The sequence below is a fragment of the Pseudorasbora parva genome, chromosome 8, assembly GCF_024679245.1.
Source record: "Pseudorasbora parva isolate DD20220531a chromosome 8, ASM2467924v1, whole genome shotgun sequence".
Lineage (NCBI taxonomy): Eukaryota > Metazoa > Chordata > Actinopteri > Cypriniformes > Gobionidae > Pseudorasbora > Pseudorasbora parva.
The window spans coordinates 42,806,314-42,819,956 of record NC_090179.1 but is presented as its reverse complement, the minus strand read 5'-3'; the positions used below and the strand labels follow the sequence as shown (position 1 = coordinate 42,819,956).

Sequence of the window (13,643 nt, the reverse complement as noted above, 5' to 3'; positions counted from 1 at the left end):
ATGCCTAAGAGCTTAATCTTGATTTAAAGGCTGAAAGCTGGTTCAGGACAGAGCAATGAGAAATGTTTTATGAGCACTATAAACCCCTACTACTCCTGTACTTTAAAAGTAAGACAAGTACGTACAGTAACAGCGTATCGGTATCTTTTATTGGGACACTACAATGTCACATCCTCAATTCTGGTCCAACATACTTTGCAAATAGTACCCGATCTTGCAACCTTTACATACCATTTACAATATACTATGATTCATGGCACCCTAATTATTTTCTTATATGACAATATGCAAATTAGGAAGGAGCAATGCTTTTTTCAGGAGGAACAGATGTCAGAAATGAAAAAATTAAGACCATAAAATATTAGAATTGTAATTTTACAGTTGAAATGTCAAATAAAATGATAATTATTATAATTTGTTTTACAGCGAAATCACAATAATATCTTATTTTGATATTTAATTATTTATAAGACGACCAGTATGCAAATATTACAATAACTTTATTACAGTTGCTTTATCATTTTATTATGGTTTGTCAAAAGGGGATTTTCAAACTTTAAATATATTGTAATTAAATAAAAAAGAATTAAATATTATTATTGTTATTTTATAGCCATGTTGATATATAAACTGGCCAAATTGTGCCGCAAACAAGGTAGATTTAAAAATAAATAAATTACATTTTAAAATGCAATTGCAAACAAAAATGGCTAAAATAGCCGTTTTCAGATATCATGACCTGTGGGTGGCGCTGTTCCTAAATTGGGCACAATCCCTCAGATCATTGTTCCAAAGAAGCATACCAATTTTTTTTCCGATTGATCAAAGTTTGGCCCGACATACAGAACCTGAACCAATATTGGGTCGACCTCATTAAAGGGTAACTAACCCCCTGTTCACAGCCTAACTCCGCCCTCTGGCAATATTTGAAAAATGCTGCAAAAGTGGGCAGAGCCCAGCGGAGACAGAGGGGACGAGACGAGGGCGGGGCTGAGCGGGGGGGCGTGCACCTGAGACCCGTAGTGACAACTTGTTTGACAGCTGTCAGACTCGAAAAGATGGATAGTGACTGGAGTGAGGACAGTAGCTTTGCAACCAAGTGGTCATCTAAAGTTGGAGGACTTTTCTCCACCACCTTCACCTGAAGTGGAGGAGGGTGAAATGTCTGTAGACACAGAGCCTTATCAATCGAGCCACTGGCTAAAACTGCGTTAACTCCAGAGGCCGACGATGCTTTCATTCATTCATTCATGCTAGCGAAGCAGCAGCGCAAAAGAGAATGAGATCGCTAACTAATCTATGAACACTGAATCAGCCAAATCCTTTTACTGAATGCCACTAAAAAAGCGCAGGACCAATAAGTTCAAACATAATAGCCTATTACAACCGATTTCCATAAATAAAAGTTAGACTATACCGTTATACGGCAGCACGTTATGGTGTTGTTGTTTGTTACCACGGCAACCATTTGCGTGTCAGGGTTTGTCTGAAAGCGTCTGAGGTATGAAAATTATCTGTAGACATGACGGGCGGCAAAACTATCAGAAGAAAAGCTTAAGATGTACTTACAACTGCATTATTTATCTGTATTTTCTTCATTAGGATGTTGAAAGCAAGTGACAAAGTTTCATTCATAATGTTTCTACTTCATTTAACACGAGCGCTCATACTGGACTGAAGCCGTTCTCATCATGTGATCACGGAAAACATTTCTCAGGGCGTGGTGAGCTCGTGCCGGGGGCGTGGATAGTGAGCCGTTGGAAGTACCATCCTACGTCACGAAGCGCCACAACGTCCAATAGGAAAATTCGACTGCAGTAGCCACCGTTCAACCTTAAGAGGGCAGCACTAAGACGTTTTTTACACCATATATTATAGAATTAAAACACTTTATACCCAAATGTCAAAACATTTACTCGAATCAGTGAACAGCATTAATAAAGCCCCAGTCTTGCAGATCATCAACTAAAAAAAGTTGGTTTAGGATTTAGTTACCCTTTTAATTTGCGACATCATAACTTTTAAACAAAAAGTAATAAATTGAATACTGTACTTTTCAAAATGGCCACTACTGTAATGTGCCCTAATGTAAGATGTTGAATGTGATCAGCATGATAAGAGGAATCATTTTTCTAGAAGAAACGATTCAAAAGATATAACCTTTTGAAAGGAGAATTTTTTGAACTGATGGTGGCGCTATACATTCGGTCCTAGAAACATCAAAATTGGTCAGATTTATATTATTGACCATCACTACAAGTGTGCCAATTTTTATCATTTTCCTGTGTTCTGTTGATAGGGCTGCCATAGACTCCCATTCGGGAAGAAGGGTGTTGCGTCCCAATTCGCCTGCTTATACTACATAATATATTATTTATTGTAGATGTTTTTCTGTTTTAAATGTAAAGCACCTTGGTCCTCCTTTTGGTTGTTGGAAGGTGCTATACAAATAAAGTTTGATTGATTGATCCTAAAAGTATGTACTCTTTTTGTGAAGAAAAAGTACATGCTTTTGAGTGTGTAGCAGAAGAGTATGCAAGCTTCGGGACACACTACTTCGCCATCTTTAACGGACTGTCGCTCAGTTACGAGCATCCCGTCACCGTTTATCTGCCCTGTCAATCATCACACAGTTCAAATCCTCCACATTCAGATTAATCTCCTGCCGTATCGGAGAGAAATGTAGCCGCTCGTTGATCTGGAGTGTGTGGGTCTTTAATGCAGAGACTCTCCTCGTGTGTTTGCAGTTTAAATATAATGATGCATTTAAACAGCCAAACGATGAAATATAATGTGGACAACACTGAATAAATATATTTTCATCAGGTTAAATACTGATAGTTGGTCACTCAAACCTTTATCTAAACCTCTCTACTTAACCGTCGGACTCGCACATCCGCCATGTTTGTAGTTTTTTAAAAAAAATTATCCATGTTTGTAGTTCTAATCAAATCCTCGTCCAACTCGCAATGGGTTGTGGGTAATATCAGCCGTTAGAGTCAGCGCCGATCCGCACTTCGAATTCGGACCGGAAATAGTAAACCATCCGGGTATCTTTGGCATACTCTTTTCAACATACTACGATTTGGGACATACTAATTCTATTTTCAAATACTATTTAGTGTGGATAGTATGTGAATTGGGACGCAGGTGGGTTTTGAAACCCAACTGTGCATGAGCAAATCGATTGGCCGGCAGGAATCGCGTGATCTGATTGCGTGGCAGAGGTCAGGTGTGGATTTACTGCTGATTTCTGGTAAAACCGAGAGTCATTATTTGGAGTAGAATCCAGAAAACAGCAGCAGATGTGACCAAGCTGCAGGGATTACTCTAAAAGAACACGTATATGTGTGTGTCCTGCTCTCTTCAGACACGCCAACACACACTAGAGTGAGAGAGAGGCTTAACGGTGTGGCTCAACAAGCAGACAAAGAGGCAACGTATCCGTAGCAATGGGTGATCTGTGTGGGAGGCGTGTCTGTTCACACTGGCATGTTTGATTGACAGATGGAGGGGAGCCGAGGTGAGAGCGAGAGTGTTGGAGAGTCTGGCCGAAATTCTACATTTATTCTCTGCTTCGCTGCTTTCAGACTACAGCTGATGTGTGAATAAAAAACCCTAGACACACCAGAGATCTTGTGTGTGTGTGTGTGTGTGTGTGTGTGCGCGGTTCTACAGGTAATTGTGTGGACTACATGTACTACAGCAGAAAGGAGATAACACAATTAAAGAAAATAGTAGAGCTTGCAGAGGAGCAAAAGAAGTTTCAGGTAAAATGTAGGTTTTAGCACACGTCGACCGCATGTAAATCAACACATAATACGACACTGTACAGGCGACTATCAAGGGTTAAATCGAAACAAGAAAGAAAAAAAGAGCAAATGACAGTTCTCAAGAAAGAAGACCAGTGTGCAGATATTACAATAACTTAGTGAGAGTCAAAGGGTGATTTTAAATTATTAAAATTAGGGATGCACGATATTGGATTTTTGCCGATATCCGATATGCCGATATTTTTAAGCTCATTTTGGCCGATGCCGATACCGATGCCGATATATGTTTATTTTTTCCCTTTGTTTGGAAACAACACCATTTTGAGCAAAAACTATTTTTTTTCATTCTGGTTTCAGATTTCTGAGGTCTCCTTAATAAAAGGATTCTTGTTGAAGATAAATAAATTTTAATAAAGTGCTTTTTATGATAAGAGTATATTAAAAGCTCTGAAAATAACAATAATAAAGTCAGTAATTTTTCACCCCAGATGCAGCTGTAACCTTAATATTGTATTTTTGGATTTAACGTTTGTGCACATGAAGTGGGGGTGGCATGACATCCATTGATGCTGTCTTTTAATTCTACAATTATTGTAGAGCTCCTTGGATTATTTTTCATCATCCATTTCGTAACATTTTATTACAGATTAATACACTGTATATAAAAGTATTTAATTTACAAGTGTCATGCTTGTGATTTATGACATCATTACTGATTTGTTTATTCTGAACAAGACGTAACTTCAATTTATTTGTGTATTCTACTTTTCATTGTATTAGTGTAACAACAGCGCCCCCACTACATGTATAAATATATAGCGGTCTAGCTGGAGGGCACTAGGACCTGGAGGAGCTTCTGCTGCTGTGGAGGCTGCCGCACGCGCTAGAGAGTGGGACTGGGGAGACGCGATTGGGCTTGTTTTGGGTTCGTTTTGTTGTGAAAAACGTGGCAAATCTGCTGCTGACGGTCACGTCCTTCTGTACGTGCATTCAGAAATTCAAGGCAGCATTTAAAAACAGTCAATATAAATCACTGTACATGCAATGTATTTTCTTGTTTTCACTTGAAGAATGACCGCAGTGCTGACATGGTCTCATCTGTAGCACTCCTTGCACACTCCTTGAGTTATTGCAGGCGCATATCAACACGTTATCATATCGGCAAGGGATATCGGCATAATGTTTTCATATCGACCGATGCCGATTTTTATATTTTAAGCGTTTATCGGCCGATTCCGATGTCGTGCCGATAATATCGTGCATCCCTAATTAAAATTAAAGTAATGAATCCAATAAATAAATAAAAATAATTAGGAAAAAAAATAGAGAGAAAATCATTTGCATATTTAGAAAGCAAACATTAGTTTGACATCATTGCTGTTGGTTATATTTCAAGTTGGTGAGCCAATGGGAGATGTATAAACTTTAATCTTAATTTTGTTAACCCTCTGGTGCAGTTTGGTCATTTTTTGAGCAAATTTTTTACAGTTTTTTATTTATTTAATTTTTTAACAGAATTTTGTACTTAATCGGAATGGTATGAAACTTGGCAAAGCTTTTGGCACTTGCTGCACACACACACGATTGAAAAAGGTTAAATGGTCCGTGTATTGTTCGCGGTCAAAAATGAACGGAGAGGGAGAACTTCTTCTCCCAAACAAACTCTTACTCAGGGTATCTGCAGGTTTTACCAAGTCAAATTTAAGACTTTTTAAGACCTTTTTAAGACCATTATGAATAAAATTTAAGACCTATATTGCGCGATAAAAAAACATGCATAAGAATGTTTTTTTAACTCAATTACTTAAATTTATATTATTTAATTTATTTTACCAGGATTAGCATGCACATATATATATATATATATATATATATATATATATATATAAATTAAATAATTTTAAGAAAGAGAGGCTCGTGCCAATAACACGAAAGCTGATTGGCTGCAATATAAGTGGCATGCTTGCCTAAATTGTAGTTGTAATAGAGCGAACAATAGTTGGTCTAGCGAAAGAAAGAACTACAAACACCACGGAACAAACACACACACACACGTGCGTGCGTGCTGCGGGAGGCGAAAGCATTTCAATGAGGTAGCGTTACATGGACGTAGGTAAATTAAGACCTGTTTAACATTATTTAAGACCTAGAACGCAATGCTTCCGCGACTCTAAGACTTTTTAAGGCCTTATATTTTGATTCTGAAATGTAATACTTTTTAAGACTTTTTAAGACTCCGCGGGGACCCTGTTACTTGATAGCTCAGTTTTTTTAGATATCCACCTCAAATTTGGAACAGAGCTTGCTTAGATTTATGGCTTTGAATTCTTTCAGTTTTAGAATAAAACGTGTATTTTGGAAAATATACATTAATTTAAAAATTAAATGCATTTATACTTTTTTTCTTCCCTTCAGCAAGTCTTGCTGCGAAACACCGGTTCTTACACTAGCCCACTGTGCATGAGCGATTTGACTGGTCGGCAGAAATCACATGATCTGATTGCTGGTAAAACTGCGGGTCATTATCTGGAGTAGAGTCCAGACAACAGCTTATGAGCATATGATGCACACCTTTTAGATCTTATACATTTAAAGCTGCTGTCCGTAACCTTTCGCGCTCTTGCGGTTAATAAACCGAACTGCATGCGTCTTGCGGAAGAACATTGCAGCCGGAGCTACTTCTCTCTGTTAAAGCTGCTGTCCGTAACTTTTTTTTGTGTTTAAGATTTACAAAAGTTATATATAATGAGAATGTAAAACATGAATCCATTTTTCAAACCATGTTTTTGTCTTACCCTGAATCATTATGGTACACTTATTATAAGTATTTATATTGGGACTATTTCAGGGCAGACTGGTAGGTACTGCTGCGGAGGAGCACAGTCCCTGCGTGATCCGCCATAGACATAAACAGAGAGAAGTAGCTCCGGCTGTAATGTTCTTCCACAAGACGCATGCAGTTCTGTTTATTAACCACTAGAGTGCAAAAAGTTACGGACTGTAGCTTTAATGTCTATGGCGAGTCACACAGGGACTGTGCTCCTCCGCAGCGGCTCCTACCAGACCGGTCTGAAATAGTCCCAGTATAAATACTTATTATAAGTGTACCATAATGATTCAGGGTGAGACAAACACACAGTTTGGAAAATGGATTCATGTTGTACAGTCTCATTATAAAATATCAATACAATGCTACATTGCAGAGGCAGAGAGAGAGAGAGAGAGAGAGGCAGAGAAAGAGAGGCAGAGAAAGAGAGAGAGAGAGAGAGAGAGAGAGAGAGAGAGAGAGAGAGAGAGAGAGAGAGAGAGAGAGAGAGAGAGAGAGAGAGAGAGAGACACTGCGATTTGCCGCTAAAATGTGCAAATGCTGTCACTTTCATATTTTTCGTTTCCATGGTGACCATGACGTCTTAGTCTATTCTAACAGATTTTTAGCAGCCCTGCCCGGTTCAAAGTCTGAGAAACTGCAAATCACATCGGAGGACAGCCCGAGAGATTGATCACACGAATACTGCGGCCTTCAGCGCGACCATCTGCTGATGCCAGTCTGGCCCGCGATAGATAGATGACCGTGGAACAAATATAAGGCTGTTTGTGCATGCCTGTGCTTCAGAAACTCATTTCTGATACAATTAGCATTCAGTTTTAATACAAAATACAAAGTTTAGGCATACATTTTAAAACTGACCTGCACATAAAATTCCCATTCATTTGGATTAGTTTTAACCAACTAATCAATTTAATGCAATGCATTTTTGTCAGTCATGCATGCATTAAACGGCATGATTTCTGTGTAAAAGTACTAATGAACTAATGTGTTTTGAATGCATAATAACCAGGTTTATATATGTATCATCAAGTCAAATTTCTTTCTATCATTTTAACCATGTTCATACAAATTCATATATATATATATATAAATGCATATAAATATCTTTAAATGAACAGATACATGATGCTTCTAGGCAATTGTGATTATTTAATTAAAATCAAATAGATGTAAAATCAAAACACAATGTATGACTTACAAAGATGCATCACATTAGGATCAGTAGTTTGTTTACATTAAACTTATGTGGAAATAATACGGATGTAAATTTTATATGCAATTCAAGTAAATAATTCTTATATTTAGACAGTGGGCCTAAACGTTTTTTGAGTGTATCTCACAGGAGACGAATCAAACGTGTAGTCATTGCATTGCTGCTCATTAGGACAAAAAAAAAAAGAGGTCAAGATTATTGCATCGCATTACCGCTCTCATAAAAACATTAATGACCTGCAGTTGCCTTTTCACTGTTATTGATTTTATGAATGTCCCTTTAGAATTACAGACCGTCCCACACTGTCATTCATCAATGTTCGGTGTGGAAGAAGTCCCCAGAGGAGGTCGGCGCTCACCTTGGTGGCCATGCGTGAGTAAAGAGCGTTCTGATCTTCCGCAGTGCTCATCTTCTCCCGTCTGACCATCTCTCGCAGATCCACACCATCATCATCCTCAAAATAGCGCATGCGCTCGCCGTCCTGATGCGTCTCGATCTGAAAAACACAGAAGAGGAGAAAACGTCACCTCATTTGAAGCTACAGCTGGCCAATGTTCATTTAAAGAGGACCTATAATGCTAGTTTATTATCTGTCTTTAGAGTTTAAATGTTGCAGTTTGAGCATGAAAGCGCCAGCGGGAGTTCTTCTCTAAATCAGTGTCTGTTTCTGAACTCCTAAAACGCATCACAATATTTCTCATTTAAATAATTCATATGCAGAAAAAAGGCGGAGCCCCTTTATTACGTCACCATAACCATAGACTGTAAAAAAATATGGACGTAGTGTCCGTGGCGTCACCCATAGGATTCTGATAAGCTGTTCTGAAGCTTAAAGTAGGGGCGACCTGGGCGTTGCCATCTTGCGAGCGAGTCGTCGCCCGGATAACAGAAAATGGGCAAAAAGGCGGGATATGGGCGGAGCTTAGGTGACGCAATGACTATACGACAATTCACCATGACGTCACAACAGTAATAAACGATCTTCCGGGTGGCAAAAGCCGAAGCGTTCCAATGGCAACGCCAGTAAATTGCTTGGGATTCAGACAGTTACCATGATTATTGAGGGACTGATTAACTAATTCAGGAGATAGCAATACATGAAATGCCTAACCTTGCTTCAGTAGCTGTAGTGCTAGTCTAATACCATCATTTTTAAATGAGCCTCAGCCGACCATTGAGTAGTTATTTAAGTGACTGTTGCTGTGTGCCTTACAATATGTTAGGCTATCGTAGATGGTCTATTTCCCTGTTATCTAACTCCAAAAGGCTATGATGGTTTTCTGTTGCTCTGAGTCAGATCAGATGGCACAGACGTGAGCGTGCTGTAGACTAGCGCTACTCCGCTAACGTTAGGCATTCACTCAAACTAAACTTGCGGTGATGATGAAGCCAGTGTGGTCCACGCATCAATCATCCATCAGCCGACAGCTATGTTTTGCTTTTTCTATTTCTTCCATTGCCATTCGATCAGTAGCCTACATGACACTGGAAGTTCAGTCTCTTCCTACTTTTACTTCAGGCAGTGACTGGCAATGAGTTCGATCTTTTAAAAGAGATCTAAAGTTTACTAATATTAGTCTTAAATTTCCTCAGCTGAAGATAATTATGCTCTGCTGTGATTTTGTCGATGGACCGTTTTGAGAATACTTCTCTGTAGCGCCACTTTTGACGACGTCCACTCGCTTTAGCCTCCTCACCCACAGGTTTTGCTGGATATATTTACTTTTTTCTGAAGGAAATCGATACAATCCTACACCTTTTGCTGTATATCTGACGGCGTAACCCCAAACACAAGTTTTCGTCATGGTTTCAACTTTAATCAACAACAATGTTCTTAACTATGTAACTGTTTACAGTAGCCGGCTGATCTCTTCAGTTTGTCAGTAAAAGCCGCTCGCGTTCTGCCACCCGGAAGCATCCTGGTGCCGATTGTTTACAAACATTCTGAAATGCCGTATAGACGGCAGATAAATGGCTATCCACCTGTAACCACGCCCTTAATTACGCAGAACAAGGCTTTATATAACGTAAACGAATGAGTTATAAAAAAATTCACCCCCCTCACAGTTGTCATGAAGGTTAAAATTAGCCTTATAGGCCAAAACCACAATTTATACCAGGCAGTAAACATGTTTTTTTCTGCTGTAAAGTTGAGAATTTTAACATGGGGCTCAATGAGATTCTGCACCTTCTGGAGCCTGTTGCCCTAGTGGCCAGTTGAGGAATTGCAGTTTACATTACTTCTGTACTGGCTTCAAGAGAGATCACAGGTTGCCGCTTGACCATAACCACCAGTTTTGTGTTGAAACTGGTGGTTATGGTAAGAGGCGGGGAGTTTCCCAAACAAGCGGTTGACATATCCCAACACACTGCTCCAGCCGACCAATCAGAACACAGTGTGCTTTATAGAGACAGGAACTAAACAGGTTTCCTGTACTACAAAGTAACTCGGGTTTCCGGGTTTTCACTGTTAGACGCCAGGGGGCGCTATTACGCATCTTCTAAATGAGCACTGAATGCCCTGATCAAAGCAGACGTGAGGAAGACGCAGTAAAACAAGCGATCGTGTGTAAGCAAATGTATATGAAAAATAATGTGATCATTAACATTTAACATCATATAAGCCTATCTAATGTTACTGACTGAAATGTGGACCCAGGACGAGCTACAGGACTGTGTAAGCATTAGGAGTGTTGATGGACTCGATCTCCTCTATCTGTGTTTGATCATCGCTCTGAATCTGATCTTCCGGTCTTTCACAAAAACATTATTTTCTCTAGCTTAGAAATCTAGACGCACCCTAGCGGCAGCAAATCTAATCTGCCCACGAGTGTCGTCTAGCAACTCTCAATACCCTTCTGAGCTTTAAACGCCAAACTCTGGTCGGCCAATCACATCGTTTATAGAGTCGGTGGGTGGGGCTTAACATAATAACGGCCGAGTTGCGTTTGCGTGCTTCTAGTAAACACAGAAACTGGCGAACGGCGGCGGTCTTTCGAATCAGCTTTGATCGCGACTCTGGAAGACTTGGAGTTAAGCTTTTCTCTGAGAAAAGAACGGCACTGAAGTCATTCTTAAGAAGGGAAGATGTGTTCGGAGTTTAGCCGACCGGATACGGCGAATGTTTAATCTGTCAGCGAGCTCTGCTTCACCTTTGTTGCTCTGGTTGGTGTAGCGCTATCCTATCGCGTGCAGAGGGAGTTTGAAAGACAGCCGTTTATCCGCCCCTCGGATTGAGCCGTCAATGGTGAGTTTCCAGACCAAACATCTTGATGTGGGTCTGACTTGTCAGGCTAGATTTTCTCAGCTTTTTGTTCAAAATGTTGCTTTTTTTTAATAAACTTACCCATAATCAAGAATGCATGAAGCTAGAATAGGGTCAGCTCTGTTTGATATATTGCATGCTCAGATATTCAATTTTGGTAAAAAATTGTCAAAAACCCTGGCGGTGGCTGGCAACTTAAAAAAAAAAAAACAATGGCGGGAAAGAGTTAACTATCATAGTACAACGCATAATAATAACTAATAATAATAACTTATTTAAATGAATCAATAGAGATCAAAAACAGCGCTTTAAATCTCTTGACAAACTAAAAGACGTAAATGACATTTGTATAAAGATAAAAAAAATGTATCTTTACCAAAAGTCTGATTGTACCAAAGTCTTTATACATGGGAAGACGGTGCACTCTGATTACCATATTTTCCGCACTATAAGGCGCACCCGATTATAAGGCACACCTTCAATGAAAACTGTTTTCATATATAGGGCGCACCGGATTATAAGGCGCATAGAACAGAAACTACTGCAGTCAAACGTTTGACTGGGTTTGCGTTACGCATCCACTAGATGGAGCTGTGCTAAAGGGAATGTCAACAAAACAGTCAGACAAACTGACTTTTCGCACGGAATTAGTATTATCTGGGGACCTCTGGTGATTTGTAATAATTGCAGAGAATGTCTGTGATCTTAATCCCGTGCGAATCGGCCATGTCTGTAATTTGTAAAGTAAAAATTCCCCCGCAAATGACCTGCCATATTTCGCCGAACACCGAGGTCCTGTGGTAATATTAGTCCCGTGCGAATCGCCATCTCTGTGATTTGGCCAGGATTAGGCGGATCGTATATCATTTTTGCAAGGTTTTTTTTTCCTGTGCGCATTTCTATCTTTATCTTTCACGAAGAATGGAGGCTGCATTCATTATGCGCACCGTTATGAATTCCCGCACGGATTATACTTTCACTTTTGAATGAGTACCAATTTGGGAGCAAATTCCTTGAATGGTGTGTTTAATATTAACATCAATACTATTCTTAATAAAAAACATAACAATAGAACAGCACAATGACAAGCTCGCTTAAATGGGCGCTTTTACATTTAGCTTTGAAACTCAATCTTCCGCCGTATATTGTCAACTTCTCACTCGTGATGAATGAAATCTGACTCCTGCCGCTGGTCTGTGCTCAGTTCAGTTTTTAATTGTAGCGTGTTCTCTAACTGAACGAAATAATTTGTATTACTATAAAACTATCAAAACAATATCGATACGACTGTTTATGATTTCATACAGCTATAACGAAAAAACATTTACAAGTCCTGACATCATATCCGGGAGAAGTCAGTAAATTCGAGTAAAATCACAGGGTTTGCTTATCACGTGCGAATGTGCCACTGCCACGCAAAACTCAGATGTGGGGGAGACATTTCTAAATCACAGAAGTCCCAGATACTAATCCCATGCCAATAGGGCTTAAGTCAAACTTTATTAAGCGTTCTGACAACTCCGTTCACTCCCATGGTAACGTTGTTCAAACGTTGATGTGCATATTAACAATATCTCCCAGCCTTGGTAATCTTTTGGCAGTTTCTGCGGGACGGTAGTTCGTTTGCGTATGGAGAGATTACGTCTTTTTGTAAAATGAAAGCACCAAGAAGAACCGCCTCGAAATTCATCGATGTTTATGCCCCGTACTAGTGCTGTTGCCTTCATTCAAATAGTGACTGTAGAGACGCGGTGCGGCTTTGTAGTTTACCAGTCGTACTGAAACATTTTATTATTATTAAATCGTTTTTATTGGTTTTTCATACTGAAACATTTTGACAGAGCGCCTTGATCCATATATAAGGCGCTCCGGATTATAAGGCGCACTGTGGCTTTTTGAGAAAATTAAAGGCTTTTATGTTCGCCTTATAGTGCGGAAAATACGGTACTTGTGAACGGGAGAAATTGCAACGCATAATATGGCGAACAAAGCTAAATGAAAGAGCCAATCACTGATTACACCCAATACGGCGTCCATGAAATGCATATTTATTCAACTTTCAGATGATTTATTAATCTCAATTTTAAAAAAATTGACCATTATGACTAGGTCCAGGTCCAGGGTCACAAAAGTCTGATTTGGGCCACATTTGCCTGCAGTCTGAACGTAGCCTAAGATCTGATGTTGTGCATGTGAGTGTGTCTCTCACCGCTTTTCTCTTCCTCCGTCCTCCTCGAGGCTCCTGCGGTTGGGACGGGGCGTTGACAGGCCAGGCTCGCCCCGAAGCGTCGGTTCTGAACAGCACCACGTCCTTCTCCGAGTCTGTTGGTGCGGACACTTGTTTGGTCTGGTCTTTTCTTTGAGCGCGGCTCTCTCTGGCTCGACGGGCAGCATCCATCTGAGCTTTCAGTTTTTCCAGCAGGGCCTGCGGTTATTTACACGTGTCAAGTTTGTCATCAGCAAAACACCTTTCTGTTTCTGGCAGTCTACTAATAGCATACACACTGCAAAAAAAAGCTTTTCTTAATTAGTATTTTTGTCTTGTTTCTAGTCCAAACATCT

At 39.7% G+C, this 13,643-nt stretch overlaps 1 protein-coding gene across 1 annotated transcript in view; it reads right to left on the bottom strand.

Moving 5' to 3' along the window:
• Nucleotides 1–13,643, bottom strand: part of cwf19l2 (CWF19 like cell cycle control factor 2) — a 59,531-nt gene that overhangs the window by 13,503 nt on the left and 32,385 nt on the right. The window contains exons 10-11 of the mRNA XM_067451343.1: nucleotides 13,291–13,506; nucleotides 8,175–8,312 (exon numbers count right to left, since the gene is read on the bottom strand). Coding sequence (XP_067307444.1) covers nucleotides 8,175–8,312; nucleotides 13,291–13,506 — 354 coding nt within the window. The remainder of the gene's footprint in view (nucleotides 1–8,174; nucleotides 8,313–13,290; nucleotides 13,507–13,643) is intronic.